Source organism: Moschus berezovskii, chromosome 22 (genome assembly GCF_049115385.1).
Source record: "Moschus berezovskii isolate FMDL1 chromosome 22, NW_MosBer_1.0, whole genome shotgun sequence".
In the NCBI taxonomy this organism is placed as follows: domain Eukaryota; kingdom Metazoa; phylum Chordata; class Mammalia; order Artiodactyla; family Moschidae; genus Moschus; species Moschus berezovskii.
Window position 1 is genome coordinate 28,483,403 of NC_142481.1, and position 21,554 is coordinate 28,504,956.

A 21,554-nucleotide genomic window follows, 5' to 3' on the forward strand; every position below is an offset into this window, starting at 1 on the left:
GAGTCAAGCCGAGAGCTCACCTGGCCTTGCCCTCAACCCCTGCACTGGTCTCTGCTGTCCCTGTCTTTGCCCACACCCTCGCAGCTGGTCTCTGGCAGAGGGTGGCATTGGCTGGCAGCTACCACAATCAAGCCTGAGGGGCAGGCCCCCAGTGATTCCAAGTTCTGAGCCTCTCCTCAACCAGGAGAAGTGCCAAGATGATTGTTGCTTCTAGTTTCACCTCAGACTCAGCTGTATGAGGTTTACCCAACCCCGCTTCCACCCTTGGCCTTAGTTTTCCCATTCAAAAACTTGGAAACACAGCTGGAAAGTTCTTATTCCTTTAATCATTGAATATGTATAGAGCGCCTTCTGTGTACCAGTTAACTGATCAGAATCCTCACTGAGCTCCCAGTCCTGAGAGGAGCCAATTAAAACAATTACAATGAAGTGTGTCGGCTGCATCTACTCACCATCACTTCCTCTTTCTCTTAATCTCCCTTTCCAAGGCTGTGAGTCTAGCTTTCTCTAAGTGGAGAGAAGTACTCCTTTCCTGGCCCTTTGTGCCAGTGCTAGGGGCTTTCTGGGGTGGGGCTGCTGATGATACATGTCCCCAAATGGTTCATGAGGATAAAAGGGCCATGGAGCAGGGCCCAAGAATCTGGCCCTTGTCCCACTGGGGACCTGGGTATGGTGTCTCCAGGGGTACAGCTTGTACTGTTGAGGACAGAAATGGGCTGAGGACTGTGCCATGGGCACAGGGCTGCCCAAGACTTTGGGACTTAGAGGCACACATCCACACACTCGTTCCTGGGCAAAGAGCCCACAATCAGAGTCCAGGCTGACCCTCCAGAATTTATTCACTTTCAGTGGTACTGGGCCAGATGGAACCTTGGTGGCATCTGACCCCACCTTGGCAGGATCCCAGATCCCATGCTGCTAGGAGGAAGAGCGGCCTGTCGGTGCTATGGCTTTCAGGAATCTAAAAATGATGGAGGGGGCGTGGTCATTCAGATAGAGCCCCGCCCCTCCACCTCCCAGGCCACGCCCTCCCGCCAGGTTTGGGCAGCATCACACCTTCAGACTCGTCTCCAGCCTCGAAGTCAGGCACCGGCTCTGGCTCTGGCTCTGGCTCTGGCTCTGGCTCCGGTTCAGCCTCTGGCTCCGGTTCCGGATCCATTTGGGGGTCCAACTCCGGTTCAGCCGCTTCAGAAGTCTCGGCTTCCAGCTCTGGCTCAGCTTCCTCGCGGGTTCCGGATTGTGCTGCCTCGGAGTCCTCAGGACCCCGGGCCTCGTCGGATTCTGGAGCTCTGGGCAGCCAGGGGCACGTGGTCCCTGAGTCAGCAGCCCCGGGAGTCCAGTGGCCTGGGCATGGGGGGTCATAGCTTCTTTCCCGGTAGCCTATGGCGGAGGTGGGAGTGTCTCAGGCTCAGTTTATCCTCGGTGGTTTCCTCTGCACACGTGCGAGTCTTTGGGGAAGACCACAGATTGATGCCCCCATGCCACGCCCCCTCCTCTGACCTAGGCTCCGCCTACCCCGCGCGCTCTCACCGGTCCCCACGTGCTGCCAGTCCCAGGCGGGGTCCGGCGCCCTCACAGTTCGCTGGGCGCAGCTCAGCAGCTCCTGGCAGGCAGCCTCGCCCTTGCTCTGCACCAGCAGCAACAGGCGGCGCACCCTGCGTTCGGCGTCAGGCAGCGCGTCTAGCGCCTCGTACTCGGGCCCGGTGAGCACGCCCCGTGCCAGCAGCGCATCCAGCAGCAGCCCCGAGTCCGCCTGCAGCGTCTCTACCAGGCGTTTCCGCTCGCGGTCGATCGTCTGTGATGGCCTCTCCTGGGTGTTGCCCATGGTAGGGGCTACATGGGAGGTGGGGGGGCGAGAGGTAGTGGGGGCCGGAGCTCCCCTGCTTTTGACCTCTCTCCCGGACCCCAGTGAACATCCGTGGCTGGGGTCTAAGTTCACCTGGATCTCTGCGGTCTGTCAGCCCCGCAGCGCAGCACAGAACCGATCCTGCCTCCCTGAACTTTTCTGTCTTATCTCTATCTCGGGCTTCACCTTCGTTCCCTAAATGTTAGCTGTGGCACTCCTCTCCTCCCCTAGCTACCCCAGGACCCTCATCTACTCTGACTGCTCTCCCCAAGCAGGTCCTTCCTCCTGAGCCCCTGCCACCTGTAGATCCCGCGATAGATTCAGACCTAGTTTATCCAACCTAACTTCTCTTTTCCAACCTGCTTCCCCAACTTACAGCTGGTCCTGATAACCCACACCCAGCTTGCAATCAAGTCTTTTCCAGTCTATCTGCCAAATGCTTCTGTCAACTTCACCACTGAGTCTAGTCTTTCACTTCCAGTCTAGACCCTGCAAAGCTCCATATCTCCCCTCCCAGATCCCAAAGAGCTGAGAGTCTTCCCACTCCTTTCACCTACCGTAGGAAGTCCAGACCATTATCCTGACCCTGAGGTCCATCCTTCCAGGACAGGCCCCTGCTTCTGCACCCCGTCACCAATACCACCACCGTGTTGGAACCCCAATGTGGTCTCCTGGCCTCTCCTGGTTCCCTAATACCGGAGTAGAGATACCTGAGTCCTCTTGAATCTTAGCTCTGACCAAGATCTTCTGACATCACCGGAGACCAAACTGTCTCCCTGCTGCCCTGGGAATGATTCATAGCCATCATCTTGAAGTATCCAGGACCCAACTCATAAAAGCTACCAGCAAATGTCAAACTTTCACTGTTTTCCTCAGTAGATCCTCCCATTTTGAGAGGCTGTTACCACCCCAACAGCAGGCCTTAGGCAGAAATTAATCTGCTTTGTTCACTTATCAACAACCAAGGACAATGGCCTATCTCCTCTTGGGTTGCCTGACCCAGGCAGCAAGGTCCCTGGAATTAAGGGACAATTGGGTCAGGCCCTGGATCACTCCCTTTCTCAGTCCATCTCCCCTGGCCTTGGCTTCGTCCAAGGGTTTCATCCTCTCTTTGGGGTCCCTCCTTTACCTCCTTACCTGGCTCTAGGTCTGGGAGAGAGGATTTGGTCTTAACCCCCATCTCTCTCACTGCCTGGTGTCATACTATGCCTCCCTGGTCATTGCACCCCTCCTAGCCATACTGAGGTGTCAGCCCTTCCCTCAGGCCATGAGCAGAGACCCTTTGCCCTTCCCTCTCCCTTCATGTCCCATCTGTGACAAATGCTGCTCCTCCACTGACATCTCAGTGAGAATCGGCATCTCCCTCCACCCCTCATCTCCTGTAACAGTCTCTCCCAGCACCTCTCACTCCTGTCCCATCACCCTACAGAACAGTGACGTTGACAACTCTCTGCTACTGCTACTGCTACTGCTAAGTCACTTCAGTCGTGTCCGACTCTGTGCGACCCCATGGACGGCAGCCCACCAGGCTCCACCATCCCTGGGATTCTCCAGGCAAGAACACTGGAGTGGGTTGCCATTTCCTTCTCCAACGTGTGAAAGTGAAAAGTGAAAGTGAAGTTGCTCAGTCTTGTCCGACTAGTAGCGACCCCATGGACTGTAGCCCACCAGGCTCCTCTGTCCATGGGATTTTCTAGGCAAGAGTACTGGAGTGGCTTGCCATTGCCTTCTCCTCTAGGGTAGGATTATTATGCCCATTTTACAGATGAGGAGACAGGCTCAGAGAGACCAAGTGGCAGAACTGGAGTCTGACTTGCTCCAGCCTGAATTACGAGGTGTCTGGCCAAGCAGAATGTCAACCATAACTACCTGTCCCCCAACCCTCGTGGGACCACCAGAGAGACTCCAGACTATCTGTTCACTTCCCAGCCCCTAGAGAGCAGACTTTCCCCCACTTCCCTCAACCATTCAGTACCGGCACATCCCAAACTTTGTAGACACGGTTCCCTGGGCCTAGAATCCCCTTTCTCCCTCCAAGCGGTGGACCCTTCCTTTAAGACTCAAATGTCACCTGTTTACCCCAATGACCAAGTGTCCCACAGGCAGATTCGTTCCTTCTCTGTATCCCAGTGAACATCATACCACTAGGCTGACATCACTGGACTGTGTACCATGGATCCTCTGCCCTCTTACTTGAGGTTTCCAAAATCTGTCCCCCCAGTCAAGCGTGCAGGACGGGAGGGAGGTCAGAACCCACTGTGTACAGGTGCAGAAAGGGAGGGGACATATTAGGTTGGTCCCTCCTTTTTTCTCCCTCCTCCCCAAATTATTTTCATGTTAGCTTCCTCCTCTAGTTACCTCAAGTCCTGCCTTTTGTCCTGTCTGGAGAGCAGAGACCCCAGCTAGTCTGGATCCTCTGAGATTTAATGTTCAGAATATCGAAGTTATGTCCTTCAATGGTCACAGCCCAGATTCTTCCCAGAGGACCAGGCGGCTCCAGTTAGCACGCGTGGTCGGGGGTCTCTGCCGCCCTCCCCACCTAGCTCCCTGCGGGCGTTCTTTCGCTAAGGAGCGAAGGTGGTGGGCCACTGCCGAAGACTTCGCGCACCTGCGAACTCTTAACATCCATCCCTCCACCCAGCCCGAGATAAGAGTCCTGCGGACGGGAGGGGAGGGGAGAGGAGGAGGGGGGAGGGGGCGGGGCTCACAGACCTTCGCGCTCGGCTGCTGGTGGTGATCCTGCGCGGATTTCGCCCAAACTCACTTTCTCTTCCCTCCCCCAGCCGGGGGGGGGGAGGGGTTCGGTGGGGCTCCCGGTCCCTGCGCTCCTGGCGGCCCCACTCACGGGTCGAGCCTCGGCAGGGCAGGAGATGACGAGGCAGAAAGGGCCAGTTGGGGTGGGGATGGGAGCAGCAGCTGCGGCGGGGGCGGGGCGGCCGGGGCTGCCGGGAACCGGGAGGGGGTGGGGAAAGGGGGCCGTTCTTCTCGGGACGCGGGGAGGCCGGCCGCAGAGGTCGAGTACCGCTTGGCCGCGTGTACGCAGCCCGCTTTCCCGCATCACCCCGGGCGAGCCGGAGGAGTCAGGGTGGGGACCGTTAAGCCCGCGGACCCAAGTACCCCAGCAATTCACAGGCGTTTTACACGCATTCTCTTTGCCTGCACAGAGAAGGCTCAGAGAATGAGACCAGCTTACTCAAGATCACAGAGCGGGTGCACTGCGGTGCTGGGTGTGACCCCTAAAAGCCCCCGATTCCCGGAGGTCGCAGTGGCCATGCGCCAGCCCTGGATTCGCACCCGGAGTATGGGGCCTAAGCAGGAGAGTTCAGTCTCGGAGGCACCTCCGCTCTCTAAGGGTTCCTCGATTAACATTAAAGCCCTGGGATCTGGATGTTTCTATGAAGGCAAAGGCGCCCCCCACCCATGACTTCTGTGCTCCCTGGTCGGTAGAGGAAAAAGAGACCAGAAACACTGAAAAAAAAAAGGCGGTTTTATGCAGGACTCGGGAATGGAAAGGGGCTGCCAAGTAAATGGGGCTTCACTCAGCGTCCACCAGGGGGCTCAAGGAAGCTGAGCAGGGCTTGCTACTGCCGGAGTGGCTTCGGAGTGGAGGGGGTCTCAGGGGGAGGGGTTGTCTCCCGCGCCCAGGTAGGAGGCCCGGCTCTCAGGGCTGCTGTAAATGGTTAAAGCTCCGGGCAGGCTGAGGGCTGGGCCTCCCAAAGCCGCTGGGATGTCCAGCAGGAGTGGTGCCCCGAGTGTGGAGTCCTTTCCTAGGAGAAGCAGGGCTGTACTCAGCAGGAAAAGACGGTCATCTCCTTTCTTCGGGGAAGGAGAGCTTCACTCGCCTTGCCCCCTGGTCAGTTGCGATGAAACACCCACTCTCAACCTCCCCCTCTCTCCCAGACTGACTCCGGGGATTTCCCTCCAAGACATCGACTGCCCAGCCCACCCAATAGAGATAACTCAGGCCCCTCAGGGTCTCCCCCAGGTCCCTGAGTCACCACATATATTACCTGGGCCTGGAGAATTTAACCCCTTAACCGCCAGCTCAGTCTCACCCTTCTCTGGAACCAAGGGCTGCAACTGTAGAAGAGAACCCCAGGAAGCAGCTGGGGAAGGGAGCTGGGGCTTTGGCTGAGGGAGAACAGTGGTGGACTAAAGGGCTTGGCTGAGCAGCCCTCAACACCCACCCCCGCCGCCCTCCCCACTCCTATCTTACCAGGGACAGCTCCATGTCTAAGTCCATCAGAGTCCATTCCCGCCCTTGGAGGCTGGGGCCCAGCACCTGGGGGGAGCTCTGGGTCAACGGTGTCCTCCTCAGCGTGCCCAAACAGGTGGAGCCCACCGAGCCCTGTGCCCCTGCCTCACTGAACGTGCACTCACATCCAGCGGCCCAGCGGGCTCCACACCTTCAGGGGGAGCCCGAAGCAGCATTGGAGGCAGCAGACTCTCTGGGCTCCGGCCTCCTCTCTCCAGGTCCAGAGGGCCCCTGTGCACAGAGAACTGCTGTTGGCCACTCCTTGCATTAGGTTTCCAAGGAACCTGGATACATCAGGATCTAAATCTGACAACATCTAGAAAGTGTTAGAAGAGGACCTCCCAACCCACACACGCAGAAGGGCGCAGAGAAAGTGCCTTCTGCCTCCTACCTTTGGCCTGAGGTTTGGGTCGTGTGCCTGCCCCCACCCAGGCAGTTATCAATACCAGTGGGTTTTAAACTGTCATGTACTTTACAATCTTTACAATCATCCCAGTGGTGGCATTTAAAATAAGACTCCTCAGCCCTGCCACTGAGAAGTTTCCACTTTCCAGGGGCCTCTGAAGCTGCTGCTCAATAGAGCAACTCTGCGAAGAAATCAGGTCAGATCATGGCTGCCTTCTCAGCCACTGTGGGGCAGACAAGGCTGGGAAGTTTCAGAACTAACTAGTGCCGGTCTAGCTGCAAAAGTGGCCCATGGGGTTTATAATCACAAATGGGCTTTCTGCTCACCTGTCAGGAACCTCCCTGGGGCCTCTTGGTTCAGGCTGTTGGGCATTCCTGGGCCCCTCAGGGCTGAAGCTCCCCTTCCCCTCCAGGATGGCCTGCACCACAGCCACAGGCAGCGGTGGGGGTGCTGTCACGCAGAAGTCACACTCGTTTGGGGCCAGGGCCAGCCCGGCCTCGCCTTCCCCCCCTGGGCTGGCTGGCTCTTCTTTGAGCAGTGCCAGGCCCTTCTCCCTGCACCAGAGAAAAGCTTCAACCAGACCCTGGCGCTGACCTCTCCCCCTATCCCCACAGCCATCTGGGCTGCCAGGCCCGCCCCCCACAGCTCCCCAGAGGGCAGCCCCTGTCCCTCTTACCTCCTGCCACCACTGGAGGGGGAAAGTCTGGTTCCTTCAGGGGATGGAGAATCTTGCGGGAGGTCGGAGATGATGGGGCCCCTGGCCCTGTGAGGGCTGCTGAGGCCCATCGTGGTCTCCGGGAGGGGCTATAAGTAGAAGATGAGGTTGAGCCCTTCACCTCAAGTCATAGGTACTGACTGGTACCTATTGGGGAAGGCTTGAGGGGGGAGGCTTGGCCCATGCTGGGTCTGCTGGGAGAGAGGCTAGGTTCCATCTTCTCTTCTATTTCTTTTCTTTTTATCTCTTCTTTTTGGGGAATGGGGAAAGGGAACAAGCTTTCTATGGAGAGACGAGAGGAGAAGCAAAAACCTACCGACTGGATAAAGTAGGGGTCCTGCAGGAGGGCACCAGGTAAGGGGCAGGCGTTGAATTTGGCTGGCGTTGGGCAGCCCTCATCCAGCATCAGCGACCTGTGCAAGGTGGCCAGGGGCATAGGCAGGGGGCTGGGCAGGTTCATCTGCCAGGCCCCTCAGCCTGCACCACCACCCTCCCACAGGCCCCAGCAGCCACGTCAGCAGAGCTGAGGCCTGTTGCCAGGGCATCAGTCACATGCTGGAAGCAGAAGGGGCTCCCCCCCCCAGAGATGGGGGCCCTATGGGGGCAGAGGGGAGGGAGGAAGCCTGGTTTGGGCCCCAGACCCTCTTGCTCTTGGGATGGTTTGGGGTGAGGGGTAACGGGATCATGGGGTGGAAATACAGGGTTAAGGTCCTGGAAGTGAGGGGTCTGAGAGTCGGGGTTTTGGTGGTAGAATTAGTGGTAAGGGGGGAAACCCTGGAATGGGGCTTTTGGGGGAGATGGCCATTGGGTGAGGAAGACTGTAGTGCAGGGGGAAAGGCAGGTGAAGGGGTTTCTGAAGGAGGAGTCCTGCCTGGGGCTCTGGCAGGGAGGTCCTGGAGGGGGTGGGGGCGTCTCTGGGGTTCTCGCTCACAGCTTCCTCTTAGCTCCTGCACTGCTGGACCCAGCCTGAAGTGGCCCAAAGAGGCACTGAATCAGCTGAAAAGGAAACAAAGGGTTAACTCATACTTGGGGCCTTGCCCCTCACTCTAACAAGACACTTCCAGGGGGCTTCCAGGACTGCGCGTTGGAGGGGTACGTTCAGGAGTGGGGTGTGGGGAGAGGAACACCTTGCCGATGACCCGATGCTGTTGACCGTGGCTCTGCCGCAGAGTGACCACCTCCCTCCACAGGATCTCGTTCTGCCTGGGGAAAAGGCGTGGGAGGGTGCTGAGGCATCTGAAAGTTCGCCGGGTCACCGCCCCCCACCCCCAGAATGGCAGGCCCGCAGCCCGCGCCCACTCGGATGATCGTCCATCCTTAGTCAAGAGACGGCCACAGCTCGGCCCACTGGTCTTGGAGGAGGCGCCAAGGCACAGGAGAGGAAGGAGCTGTCCAGAACCGTCTAGAAGCCAGTGTCCTCGCTCCCAGAGCCCCCCTTCTCCCTCCCCATCCTCCTCCGCCCCCTCCCCCCGCACTGCCTGAGTTCCCGCAGCCGCGCCTCGGTGCTCTCCTGCACTCCCCGAAAAGCCTGCACCTCGCCCAGCAGCCGGCCCAGGTCCTCCGGGCGCCAGCGGCCGTCGTCGCCGCGCAGCGCGGGCACCTGCAGGTGGGAGGCTCTCTTAGGTAAGGGTCGCACGAAGTAGCTGTCCCACTTCCACCCGGGTTCGCTGATCACTTCTGGCCGCTCCTAACCTTGCGGCGCACGCGTTCCAGCAGTTGCTCCCGGCCGCGTACGAAGCTCGGGTGCTGGAACTCGACGTGATCCCGTTCGGGTCTCAGCAGGCCACCCTGCTCGATGCTCACCACCTTCCGAAAACCGTCTAGGGAGCGGGGCGTGGGGGCGTAAGTTACTAAGTCCCTGCGAACCAAGTCACCCACGCTCGCTTCCCACTAGGCCCTAGGGACTCACACATATTGAGTTGCCGCACGAAGCTCGCCATGTTGCTGTGCTTAAAGTATTGGGGCAGCACCTCCTTGGCGAAGCGGCTCTGGTCGCTCACGAGGAAGCTGGTCCCGCTCTGAGGAGAGCACCGCCCGCCCACTCACGGTGCGGGCGGAGACCAGACGACACGGTGAGCGGTGCCCGCCCACGGCCAAGCCAGTGGTCCGGCGCGCACACACAAACTCGCACTCACTCTGGAGACCGAGACTGTCATTCATGGGGACGTGGGACGAGGCCGGGCTGGAACCAGCTCGAGGTCTATCCCGGGGCGACCACAATGAACCTCTACCCCAGCCCACCCAGACTCCCTACTCGGTTCTCTAGGAGGAGGTGCAGAGGCCAGACTTGGGTTCCAGACCCGGATGGCTCCCAGACCCGCGTTGTGACTCTGAGTTAGAATCAGACCCAGCCCTTCCCTTCTCCTGGTCTCTGTTTTCCCATCTGTCTGATGGGATAGGGTGGGAACTAGAAGACCTCGAAGATCCTTCGGATGCTGGGTCTCCTTCAGAAGGCTTCTACCCTTTCCTCCGCCCGAAGGAAGTCGCCTCACCTCCATCTCCAATACCACAACCCCCGCCCAAGCCGTCGCCTACCCTAGACGGCTGAATCAAGGGACACACAACCCCGTCCCAGGCAGGGGTTGATGAGCGTGGACGTTCACTGACGTGGAGGAATCCCGGGGACCACTGAGGAAATCGAGGGGCCCCAGCCCTCACCGGGCTCCAGCGGATCAGGTGGTCGGTGCCCGGGTCGCCCACCAGGGCCCATAGCTTGCCGAGGAAGGCAGGCACTGGGCTGGGGCCCGGCTCCGTGGGCAGCGCGGCCGGCGCTTCCTGCATGGCGCAGTCTCGGCCCCGCTAAGCGCTCCGGCCCGACCGCCGCGGGCTTGTCAAAGCCGCGGAAAGTGCTGCGTTTGCCGCCCGCCCCGCCCTACTCCGCCTCCCGGCGCCGGGTCAGGCGGGGGCCACGTGCGAACTGGCTGGGCGGGGCTCTGGCCGCGGCCGCAACACCAGCGGACCGAAAGGGCAGTATGGGATCGGATGTGCGTGGGGGCAGGGTGCAGGAGGGAGGGAGACCTGAGTTCGAGTCGCACCCTTCTCAGGCCCGCTGTTTGCTCCTGTGTTCTTCGGGAGAAATCGAGTGCACACAGCCTGATGTAGGCTGGGAAAGCGATGAAATGGGCGCAGCCAAGCCTCGGGTGGAGGGGCAGATAGGAGCGGGCGAGGGTGGGGAGGAGAAGCAGACACCCTCCCGCGGAACCGGGACGCTGTCGTTCCAAAGATGCCAGGACCCCGACCCTGACCCGCTGCACCGCACCGGTAGAAGTGGACCTTGAGGTCTCAAACCCTCCCTACCCCTCTTCCAGCCTCTGTCAGTTTAGAGCAGACCCGGCCTTTCACAGAACGCAGAGATAGTGCTTGATTTGTTTATTTCATACACGCCCCTGAGGCACTTGAGCCAGTGCCTTCCCTCCCCCCACGCCAGGGCCGCCGAGCTAGCTAGCGACACGTTTGCAGAGGACTGGGGTTGGAGGAGGGTGATCCCTGTACTTCGGGGACAGTGGGTGTCTGCAGATGTTGAAAGCAACGGGCTCAGGGCGCCCTGGACCGGTACCGACGCCACTCCATTGGCTCCAATCCTCGACAGGGACAAGAGGCAAGAGTCCCAAAGGAGAGGGCGAGCAGCTGGCCCGCCCCTGGGCAAACCCACGCAGCATTTCAAAGGACACACGTCCGCAAGGAGCGGAGACAGCGTTTGTCCCATCACGCCACAAGCGTGGGCCGCCAGGGATGGGGCTCCCGCGTTAGCTTGAGCGTGTAGCTGCGCAGGCGCGGGCAGTGCGCGCGGAAGGCGTGCAGCACGGAAGGTCGCACCACGCAGAAGCAGTGCACCTCGCGCAGGCCCGCGCAGCGCGCTGCCAGCTCCTCCAGTGCGGCGTCCAGCTCGGCCGAGGAGGCGGCTCGCACCTCAAGCGCGCGCAAGGTTGCGGCGTAGTGGCGCGCCGCGAAGCGCACCGGGCCTACGGTGTCCCCAGAGAGGCTGAGGCGCAGCGCAGCCACGGGTACGGCTGGCTGCAGGACACGCGTCACGCTCTCTGCAGGCAGCACCGGCTCTAGCTCCAGCTCTACCTCCAGTCCCGGGTGGCGGCGGCTCAACGCGGCCCAGGCTTCATCAGGCAGGGGGGGCGCGCGTGCGTCTTCCGGACACGCGCACCGCAGGGTGAGGAGCTCGAAAGGCGCGCGCTCTGGCGCTGCCAGTGCCTCGAGCGCAGTGCGCGACAGGCTGGCCAGGTGCAGGCCAAGGGCGCGAAGGCAGGGGCAGCCCTCTAGTAGCAAGAGCACCGAGCCCGGCCCCACGCTGCCCACCAGCGTTCTGTTATCCAGAAAAAGGCTGCGGAGCTCAGGACAACCGTGTGCCACCTGCAGCACCAGCGAGTCGTCCAGTGAGAAGGGCAGGCGCCGCAGGTCGAGGTGGCGCAGCGCGCGGGCTGCCCCACAAAGGGAGTGCACCGCGTCCAGGACGTCGCGGCCGGCGTCGAAGAGCGGCTTTTCTCCTCGGCATTCCAGGCACAGGCCTCGCAGCCCGGGAGTACGACCCGCCAGTGCAGTCAGTAACTCCGTGGCCGCCCGGCGACTCGACTTCCTCGACGGCTCAAATTCCAGCCAGAGATTCTGAACGTGGTCCAGGCAGGCGGACAGATACGGCGGCAGCATGCCTTCCAGCTCACAGTCGCAACTTGGGGGTAGGAGTGGTGGAGAAAATGCATCGGCCGGCCAAGTCCCTGCGACCTGGCTAGAGGTCTCTAACCCACCCCTCTCTCTGGGTTCCGGTTACCATCCCCACTTCCTGCCCCCTACCCACACACCTCCCTGTTCGGACCGTGCCTGGTCGCTCCTAGGTATGCTAGGAGGGAACCCTATCCCTTCCTTCAGAGGCATCTGCCGCCAGTTGAAACCGTGCCAGAGAGAGCCAGGGTATCTTAGAAAATGGGCTTTCTCATTGGTCTTTCAGGAGACGGGGCGGGGCCTCTGAGCTGCCTTATTCACATTCCGCCTGTCACTTCTCAGTTGAGTGAGTAAGTAATTAAATCTGCCTCAATTTTTTATCTGTGCAATGGAGATAATACTACTACTCGGCCATCGCATAAAGTGTTTGTGAGGATTAGAAAGATTGGTATACGTAAGGCCCTTAGAACAACAGTTGGTACACAGTAGTTGGCCAATGTTAGAAATGACGCTTTTTAATATGGGGAAGTTCAGTTCAGTTCAGTCGCCCAGTCGTGTCGGACTCTTTGCGACCCCATGAATCACAGCACGCCAGGCCTCCCTGTCCATCACCAATTCCCGGAGTTCCAAGAGTCACTGCATCTCCCCAACCTCTGACTCTACCAAGACTGGGAGAAGATGGGAGGGGGAAGAGCCAGCTCACCTGATGCTCGTGTCGTGCCACACAACGCTGCAGGTGGCAGCGGCAGCCCAAGCTCTGCAGACCCTCGCTGCAGCAGCGCGGTCAGGCAGGGGCAGGTGGCGGAAGATGAGCGCCAGCACTTCCTCCGGCAACTGTTCTCCAGGCTCGGCCATGGCCAGGTGGGGGCCCCCTGCAGGAAGGCAACAGTGTGAGGGGAACACCTGGAGCCTATGTGTAGAAATGCTTGGGGCCCAGGATCCGCTATGTAAATTTGCAGAGCCCAGTGCAAAATGAAAATGTGGGTCTCTCTGTTTAAAATATTATCTAGGATTTCAAGACCGTGACAGCAGAGCATTTACCCAAGCTATTAAACCAAGCTTGGGACTCTGTACACAGATCTCAGACCCATGAAATCTGCCTGGGATGCCGAGCATTTCTGATTCTTCCTTTAAACTACATTTTCACTTGTTGAACAAATCCACGTTTTATAATACTCTATTAGAAGGAACTCAATCACGACCCGTGCACCAGGTTGATAAAGCCAAATACCCGGATTTGGGACGATGCTGTCAGATCTTTCTCCTAGACACCAAAGTCTTCTCTGAGGAAGTTGGAGGGCCACTGCCCAGGCCCTGACTCCAGACCACCACGTCTTCCCCAACCCCTCGCCCCAGTCTCCCTCTACCGCATCATCACGGCGGTCAGAGAGCCCGGACTAGCTTTATAGAGGTCACTGAACTGCTTGCCTCCCAACTTAGACCCTGAGTACTTAGAGAACGACGGAGGCCAAACACCAAGGGCCATTGAAATGGGTTCTAAAAGGGCGCTGGGCACCAGAATCAACCGGACATTTGTTCACACTACAGATTTCATGGCCCCACCTACTAATTCAAGCTCTCTTCAAACAGTAGGGCCCAGGAATATGAATTTCAACAAGCGCAGGTGTATGCCACAGGTCCCAAGTTGAGAAACCGGGTCCTAGCCACACCCGTCCCTAGAGAGTGACGGCAGGGTTAATAGGGCGGAAACATGAAGGAAAACTTTTAATTGGCAGGGACCAGGAGCCAATCAGGAAGCAGAGATGCGGGTGGGGCGTAGCTGAATCCGCAAGGAGAAGGGAGGCTCCTTCCTCCACTTCACAGGGGGAGACAACTTGGGTTCTTCCAATGAGAGGCCAGCGAGGCAGAGAAAATCTTGGGGTTGTGGGGGCCTGAGGGACCCTGGATTCAAATTCCGATCCTGAACCCCGAGCATCCCAGGCACCCGTTGGGCGGTTTAGTCTCAACTGGAATTCCGCAGACCCACATCAGAGCGCGGCCTTTGTTGGAGACTGCGTCCTTTTTGAAGTTGCCAATTTTAGTTTAAGGTGCTTAAAGGTTTTGGTACACAACGTTTGACGCCACTGGCCAGTCTTCTATTTCCCCATATTTTCTAGGCTAACGGTACTTGCTGGAATTTGCGTTTCGAGTACCAGGGAGTTTCCGATACCCTCCGCCACGCTTGAACTTGGCACCCAGTTCAGAGTGTCAGGTAAAATCAGAGATCAGGGATCTTCGAGCTCGACCACCCAGAAGGGGACGCCCCCTCGCTGCTCCGTCCGTTACCCGCTGGAGGAAGAGGATCGACTCTCACCCTCGGGCCCTCCGGCCTCGTAAGAACCACAAGTCCTCGAAGTCCCTTGCCGCGGGCAGTTCCGCCTGCTGTTTGACCTCAGGCGCCAGTGTCTTACCTGCGCAGCGGTTCGGGTGGGCTTTGCCCAGAGGCTGGGGACTGGCCGCAGAGGACGGTGGCGGGAAGGAACCGCGGGGAACCCGGGGGGAGGGACGCCGGGACGGACGGGGCGGCTCGGACTGGGGTGCCGCCCCTGCGCTCCGCGCACACCCGGAAGCAGCGCGAGTCCAGTGGAAGCCGGCGGCCGTGGGAATCCAGGCCGGGCCCAGGCGGCCAGGTTAGTGCAGAGGGTGGGTGGGGTGGGCTTTCCGTTGCCGGCAGGAGCCGAGGCGGATCCTGGCTCAGGAGCACGGGCGCGGTGCGGTTGTCACCGCGGCTGCTCGGGTCAGGTGGTGGTGGTGGTGGTGGCCTATTGGGCTGTTTCCGTGGGAGGCTGGAGCGAGGGTACCGACTTGGCCCCTGCGAGTGCCTTGTCCCAGCTAGGGGCTTTCAAGGCGGGGCAGGGCCTGTGGGTGAGAGGACGGGGTCGGGCTGGTTCTGAACAGACATTCGAGAAACCCCTTGCCGGTCAGAGCCAGTAGCAAGCTCGAAACTCCAGCAGGAGGGTGGGCTAGTGGGAGGCCGAGGAGCTCCCCTCTAGAGCTCGTGAGAGGCTCTGCTTGAGTAGATGCTGGGACTCGCAACTTCTCAGTCCTTGAGAGGCCACGCCTGCAGGTCGTCACCGCCTAGCCGGCCAGAAGTGGAGCTATTCAGGACTGTTATTGTTCAGTCGCTAAGTCGTGTCCGACTCTTCGCGACCCCGTGGATTGTAGAACGCCAGGCTTCCCTGTCCTTCACCATCTCTCAGAGTTTGCTCACACTCATGTCCATTGAGTCAGTGATGCCATCCAACCACCTCACCCTGTGTTAATGGAGCGCTGTTCCGGCTGGCTACCGATGGCAGAGGCATATTTTCCTGAGTCGGTACCCTCGTGTCCCTTACGGTCTCAGCTCAGCTAAGGGTTCCCAGGACCCCGGCGGGCCCCGCTGGTAGAGAAGCGGACTCCAGGTGGGTGGGGCGCGGGGCTTCCCGAGGAGGGCCTTCTGTGAAGGGACACAGAGTTCCCAAGGGGGGCTTAGCTAGCCAAGGCCCGCCCCCCACCCCGCCCCACCCCTGCCACTTCTCAACAGTTATCAGGCTGTTTGACTTCTCCCATTCCAGTCCTAGACAGTATGACAGATTCCCCCCTCCTCTTGGTTTGCAGTGTCCTGCAGGCTGGCCAGGTGGGCAGAGGACTGTCTGGTCCTGCCCTTACTTAACCACCCTATGGGGTCAGCACCCTCCAGTCAGGGGGCTAAGAAAATGTGAAAGAGGAAACATTTTGGGGCCAGGTTCCCACTTCTCCACTCTGGGCCAGTACCCCAGGACTTCCCACTTGTCTCCCTACTGCTCTGGGTCCCACTTGTCATCTACCCCATTTTTGTTTTGCTTTTTAAGAAAAACAAATATGCCTTTTTAATACAAAAGAAATGTCTCTATTTCACATTAAGTAGAATATTTAAATAAAATGAAAATAAAAACCACCCCAATCTCCCCCTTCCCCAAGAGAAATAAACAATGCTATTTTTTTGTTAATTTCTATTATTTTGGGTAAACACACAAGTATTAGTAAGTTTTCTACCAAAAGATTATGGGGGGAGCTGGCCAAGAGATATGTTCCCTGTGCCCAAACTCAGGGTAGGGTTATCAGGTATCGTTCTTCCTGCCAGGTCTGGGTGAAAGTGGAGGGTGCCATTTCTCTTTTCCTTTATTATTACTATTTTTTAAATTTGCCAGCTGCACAGCACAGCTTGAGGGACCTTAGTTCCCTGACCAGGGATTGAACCCAGGCCCTTGGCAGTGAAAGCACTGAGTCCTAACCACTGGACCACCAGGGACTTCCCTTGAGCCCATTTTTCTAGGAAAAGGGTATGATGTTGCCTCAGGTAAGGTCTGAAGGAAGAGGCAGGGCAGTTCTCCACCTGTTGCTCATAGTGCTGTGGCTAGAAGGCCACTGACAGGCCGGTGCCATGGTTCCCTGACTGAGAATTTTGCTCCCTGATCTAGAGGTAGGATTTTGTTGAAGATAGATTAGAGGAGATGCTAATGTCAAGGGCCCTGACTGTGTTTGGACAGAGAAGGAGCATGTATCAGAACAACTTGAATGGCATCAGACAAGAGACTATCTCCAAAGACTTGAGACTAAAAAGGAATGGTTTAATTCACATAACAGAAAAGTCCAAGATGCAGCTACAGCCAGGGACATGGTGTGGTTAGGGGTGCACTTCTTCATCTCTTGGCTCTGTAGCTTTCTATGCCAGTTTCATTCTCAGTCAGGCTGAGAATGGCAAAGGAGACCTACCCTTCCTTCTAGCTCAGCTTCAAGATAGGAAAGGGAAACGTGTTCCTCTTTCCTATTGGTTTAGTTGCTAAGACGTGTCTGACTCTTATGAGTCCATAGACTAGCCACCAGGCTCCTTCCATGGAATTCTCCAGGCATGACTACTGGAGTGGGTTGCCATTTCCTTCTCCAGGGGATCTTCCCAACTCAGGGGTTGAACCCAGGTCTCCTGCATTGAAGGCAGACACTTTACTGACTGAGCCAACAGGGAAGCCCAAATTGCAGGTTGATTCTGATAGGTCCAATATGAATCCTGTGCCCAACTCAGAACAAGCCATTTCAGGAAGGTGAATGGAAGATGCAGATTAGCTAGGCTGGACGTCAGGAGCGAGGCTGGTCCTTCCAACAGGCCTGTGGATTGAGAAAAGAGTAGAAGGGAGTCCCCAGAGGTCAGTCAGGACTGCAGTAGAGAATCTGGGCAGGCGCAAACTACAGGTGTCCTTTGAAGTAAAACCAGAAGGTACAGCAGGAATGCTGGAGAGGAAACCTAAGTGGGGGGCTCTGGGATCCCTATGGGGATCCTCAAATTTGAACTGAGGGCATACCAGGACATGAGTCTGGTTGTGCTGTGGGGCGTGGGCACCATCCAGGAGGAGGGTGTCTCCAGTCAGCTTTGAAAAGAGAGACACCCTGATCTGGGCAGAACTTCTTTGCTTTTACTGCAACACTGTCCCTCTCCTCTCTCACCCCTGTGACCCTGGGCTCTTTCTCAGAGAAGGCAGTGGAGGGACAGTCCTGACTACAACTCTTAGCCGAGCTGGGACCAGAAGCAAAAGGAGCTGCCTAGGGGATTATGAACTTAACCTTCACAAGTGTGCCAGCTGGGTGGGGACAGCTGGGCCACATGGGACTGGAAAGCTGTCTCCAGGGCTGGGCCGGAGGTGATCTGAATGCCTGTCCTGTCCCTAGGAGGCAAGATGGCGGCTGGGCCAAATGGGCTTGAGGAGTGGGTGGGCAGCGCATACCTGTTTGTGGAGTCCTCGATGGACAAAGTGGTCTTGTCCGATGCCTACGCTCACCAGCAGAAGAAAGTGGCAATGTACAGGGCTCTCCGGACTGCCCTGGCAGGTGTGTTGCTGGGCAGGCACTTGGGGAAGAAAGGGTGGCCTGGGGCTTTTGTGGGCCGGGCCAGGGACAGAGACTCCCCACCCCTTCAACTCCATGGGCTTGTGCTTAATCACTGCTTTGAGGAAAAGATTCCTTGGGGACGACAGGAGGACGATGCCTGGTTATGTGGGGTCTTTCTTCTCTGGTATGCATAAGTGCCCTTCGGTATAGACTTGTGTCCCTGTGTCTATGTATAGTCTACCTATATGTGCACTAATATCCCCCTACTCCATGCCCTCCCACTCCCCAGATCAGGCCGCTTGCTCACTGCTTTCTACTAATCTTACACTCTCTTTCTTCCTCTCTCACTGCAGCACTCCTTGCCCAAGACCCTTCCCCAGTACCTCCCTTTCCAGCCTACTTTTCCCATCTCAAGGCAGAGGCCACAGGAGGTTGAAGCTTGTTGGGGGACCTGGCCCCAGCCTCAGAACAGCAAAAGCCCCTCTCTCCTTGGGAGGGGGGAAGCAGTACTAGGAGGCAGAAGACCTGAAACCTCGCGCCCACTGCATGGCCAGCTGCCTACCCAGAGGTCTTGGCTGCCCAGGGCAAACGCCCCTTTCTACGCTGCAAAGTCTCTTCCACATCCCTTTTGCCAACCTTCATTTGAGGCTTCAGGGATGCAGCGAGAGTGGCACCCACTCCGTCTCAGGATGATCCCTGTGATAGGTCCTTGCCTTTATTCTGGGTTGTTGCTCTTTGCCTCATCATTCTGCTTCCCAGCCGGGAGCTCTGGGGTATGCCCGCGCCCCTAGGAGTCTGGGGGTGGGGAAGGCGTCTCATCTCAGGCTTCATTCCTTCTCCGGCCTCATGGAGCATGGCCCCGCATGGGGACCGCATGGCGCCTGACTGCCTGCCTCCGCAGAGAGTGGCGGGAGCCCCGACGTGCTGCAGATGCTCAAGATCCACCGCAGCGACCCGCAGCTGATCGTGCAACTGCGTTTCAGCGGGCGCCAGGTGTGCGGCCGCTTCCTCCGCGCCTACCGCGAGGGGGCGCTGCGAGCCACGCTGCAAGGGTGCCTGGCTCGGGCACTGGCCCTGAACTCGGTGCCGTTGCAACTGGAGCTGCGCGCTGGCGCCGAGCAGCTGGATGCATTGCTGACCGACGAGGAGCGCTGTTTGAACTGCATATGCGCCCAGAAGGTGCGGCCGGGTTGGGGCCAGGATGGGGTGGGGCGGGAATTCGCTGCGGAGACCCCCACCCACGCCGCATTCTCCTCTAGCCTGACCGGCTCCGGGATGAGGAACTCACTGAGTTGGAGGATGCGCTCAGGAATCTGACGTGTGGCTTGGCGGCGGGCCAAGGGGGCGAGGTGCAAGACACTCCAGCCCCCTCGAAGTCTCTGGCACCTTCTCCGCCGGAGGAGAAACCGCCACCACCGATGCCTGGCCAGACTTTTTTGTTCCAGGGTCAGCCCATAGGTGAGACTACTGGCGAGGGAAAGGCAGGATCCTCAGGAGGATGAAACTTGGGGAGGGGCGAAGTCTGGGCAGGGTAGTCACGGTGGGAATGGAAGGGTGTCCCGAGCTCACTCCCTCCCCACTCTCTCTGCAGTGAACCGGCCGCTGAACCTGCAGGATCAACAGAAGTTCGCCCGCTCAGTGGGCCTCAAGTGGCGCAAGGTGGGGCGCTCTCTGCAGCGCAGTTGCCGCGCGCTGCGGGACCCGGCGCTGGACTCACTGGCCTATGAATATGAGCGCGAGGGGCTGTACGAGCAGGCCTTCCAGCTGCTGCGGCGCTTTGTGCAGGCCGAGGGCCGCCGCGCCACGCTGCAGCGCCTGGTGGAGGCGCTCGAGGAGAACGAGCTCACCAGCCTGGCGGAGGACTTGCTGGGCCTGGCGAATCCTGACAGCAGCCTGGCCTAGGCCGAGTACCGGAGAAAGGGGAGGTCGGTCAGTAGCCCAGCCAGGGTTTGGAGCACCTGGATGACCGCAGGGTCCCTTCTGCTGCTACTGCTGACCTCTTGTCCACCATGCGACTCTGAGACCACACTTAGCAATGCCACTTAGCTGAGCTGCTGGAGCTGCGGCGCAGAGATGATGGCCTTCTCCAGAAGTCAGACAAGCACCCACCATGTCTGCTGGGGTGCCACTGGGCATTGTGTTGTATATCCTAGGATACAGACAGAGTGAATGGGTCTCTATCCTAGTATATAGAACAGACCTGCTGCAAGGTCAGCTTCACCTTCTCTCACCCTAGAAGAAGGGCTTTCAGCCAGACTTTACCTCTTCATTCATTATTATTCATTAAGGACCTGCTGTACCCTAAGCATCATCCTGGATGCTGCAAATACTGTGGTGAACAAAACACACGAATCTTGTCTGTTGTCAGTTCACACTCAGTGTGGGACTCTGAATATAAAGTAATAAAATACTACCCATTTTGTGGATGTGAAAAATACAAGGCATTGTGGGAACAACTGAGCAGGGGCCTAACCCAGGTTAAAAAGGCTTCTTTGGGGAGAAATGAGTGTGAATATTGGCGGGGGATGGAATGAGAGAAGGGCAGTATTCTGGACATGGCCAGCCTCAGGTGAAGTCTTGAGGAAGGTGAGAGGGAGGGATGTTAGAACAGAAGGTTTACAGTGGCTGGATCTAGGAGTGGGTGGATTTGCAGAGACCCATTGGAGAACGGGGGAGGTGGAGAGTATGGGGTCTGGTAAACCATTTTGCAAGAGTTTGGATTTTATCCGGAGGCAAGTGAGAGGCCTTTAAAGGGGTTTGACAGTTCAGGCTGGGAGTGAGGATTCAGAGGAAGAGAGAGTACAGTCCCCAGGCTGAGGCAGTTGGTAGCAGAGATGGAGGAAATGGATGAACACTGCGAGCTGTTCAGGACAAAGGACAACAGGCATGCTGACGCTGAATGAGGAGAGGGTGGGAGAGGACTCCAGAGTTTCTGATTTTACCAGTTAGATGGGAGGAGGGATCTGCCTGCTGAAATAGGGGCCCTGGGGAAGGTGAAGTGCTTGCTCTGTTTGGGACAAGCTGGGCATGATGTTCCTGTCGAACACCCAGAGTTCAAGGATAGCTAGAGCTGTAGTTTTGAGTTCAGGAGAGGGTCAAGGCTAAGGACTCTGAAACATACAGGTGGGCGTGGGTGGGACAGCCCAGGGGGAGGTCCTGAAGGACACCAACTGGAAAAAAGAGCAACCCAAAGCGGAAGGAGGAAAACCAGATGTGGAAGCCAGAGGAATGACTCTATCTGCTGTGATGGAGGCTGAGAATTTGTGAAGGCTGAGGAGTGTCCACTGGAGTCAGGGAAAAGGTTACTAGGTGGAGGCTGTTTCTGGGACATAGTGGGGACAGCCTGATACCAGACCACAGGAGGGATGGGAGTGGAAGCAGTAGAGAAAGCCACAGATAGGAGAGGACTCCTGAAAAATCTGTGAGCAGGAGAGTGAGGCCCAGGATGGAGGGAGGGTTTATTTTGGGAGAACATTGGTGGGAAGAAGTCAGGAGCAGTCATAACCACTGGGAAAGAAGATGGTGCTGGGTAGCAGTGCTGGTTCCCTAGTCTGCCCTCAGAAACTCGGGGTGGGGTTGTCTACTCCAGGCCCCACTGCATGGGCTGGGACCTGGAGGCTCTGAGTTCCAGGGAGAGAGAGGTGGCAGCACAGCTGGGCAAGGTCTGGCCTCTCAGTCTTCACCTCTCTGCCCACCTGGGTTCTGATCAAACCCTTTGCACACTGACCTACTTCGGGAGTTCTCCAAGCTGAACCAATCCCTGCCAACCTGTCTGGCCTGCAGTGGGCCCAGGCACGGTGATTTCCTCCTGCAGGAGGCTATG

At 58.1% G+C, this 21,554-nt stretch overlaps 4 protein-coding genes across 10 annotated transcripts; 1 reads left to right on the forward strand and 3 right to left on the reverse strand.

The window, feature by feature from the left end:
- Positions 1 to 306: 306 nt before the first annotated feature.
- Positions 307 to 5,073, reverse strand: NOL3 (nucleolar protein 3). Of its 3 annotated transcripts, XM_055412584.2 has the most exons (5): positions 4,559 to 4,697; positions 4,205 to 4,262; positions 1,531 to 1,833; positions 1,057 to 1,380; positions 307 to 961 (listed from the first exon to the last, which is right to left on the reverse strand). In XM_055412584.2, exons 3-5 carry the CDS (start codon positions 1,823 to 1,825, stop codon positions 954 to 956), a joined length of 627 nt encoding a protein of 208 aa, XP_055268559.1. In that variant the 5' UTR covers positions 1,826 to 1,833; positions 4,205 to 4,262; positions 4,559 to 4,697; the 3' UTR covers positions 307 to 953. The 3 variants fall into 3 exon arrangements, with proteins under 3 accessions (XP_055268559.1, XP_055268558.1, XP_055268560.1); XM_055412583.2 differs by lacking the exon at positions 4,205 to 4,262 and having other exon boundaries at positions 4,559 to 5,073; XM_055412585.1 differs by lacking the exon at positions 4,205 to 4,262 and having other exon boundaries at positions 4,611 to 4,743.
- A 243-nt stretch (positions 5,074 to 5,316) lies between these two features.
- HSF4 (heat shock transcription factor 4) lies at positions 5,317 to 10,111 on the reverse strand. Of its 5 annotated transcripts, none has more exons than XM_055412582.2 (13): positions 9,881 to 10,110; positions 9,132 to 9,240; positions 8,915 to 9,042; positions 8,698 to 8,822; positions 8,350 to 8,425; positions 8,154 to 8,218; positions 7,539 to 7,635; positions 7,184 to 7,311; positions 6,834 to 7,061; positions 6,227 to 6,332; positions 6,063 to 6,128; positions 5,857 to 5,926; positions 5,317 to 5,613 (listed from the first exon to the last, which is right to left on the reverse strand). In XM_055412582.2, exons 1-13 carry the CDS (start codon positions 10,001 to 10,003, stop codon positions 5,462 to 5,464), a joined length of 1,473 nt encoding a protein of 490 aa, XP_055268557.2. In that variant the 5' UTR covers positions 10,004 to 10,110; the 3' UTR covers positions 5,317 to 5,461. The 5 variants fall into 5 exon arrangements, with proteins under 5 accessions (XP_055268557.2, XP_055268556.2, XP_088687062.1 ...); XM_055412581.2 differs by having other exon boundaries at positions 5,857 to 5,977; XM_088830936.1 differs by having other exon boundaries at positions 6,834 to 6,957; positions 7,184 to 7,337; positions 9,881 to 10,109.
- Positions 10,112 to 10,559: 448 nt separating this feature from the next.
- On the reverse strand, positions 10,560 to 14,406 carry FBXL8 (F-box and leucine rich repeat protein 8). Its single transcript, XM_055412595.2, has 3 exons — positions 14,302 to 14,406; positions 12,594 to 12,762; positions 10,560 to 11,900 (listed from the first exon to the last, which is right to left on the reverse strand). Exons 2-3 carry the CDS (start codon positions 12,743 to 12,745, stop codon positions 10,928 to 10,930), a joined length of 1,125 nt encoding a protein of 374 aa, XP_055268570.1. The 5' UTR covers positions 12,746 to 12,762; positions 14,302 to 14,406; the 3' UTR covers positions 10,560 to 10,927.
- TRADD (TNFRSF1A associated via death domain) lies at positions 14,034 to 20,144 on the forward strand. The gene is made up of 5 exons (XM_055412596.2): positions 14,034 to 14,520; positions 17,573 to 17,731; positions 18,633 to 18,910; positions 18,991 to 19,189; positions 19,323 to 20,144. The coding sequence occupies exons 2-5, from the start codon at positions 17,581 to 17,583 to the stop codon at positions 19,631 to 19,633; spliced, it is 939 nt and encodes a 312-aa protein (XP_055268571.1). The 5' UTR covers positions 14,034 to 14,520; positions 17,573 to 17,580; the 3' UTR covers positions 19,634 to 20,144.
- Positions 20,145 to 21,554: the final 1,410 nt, after the last annotated feature.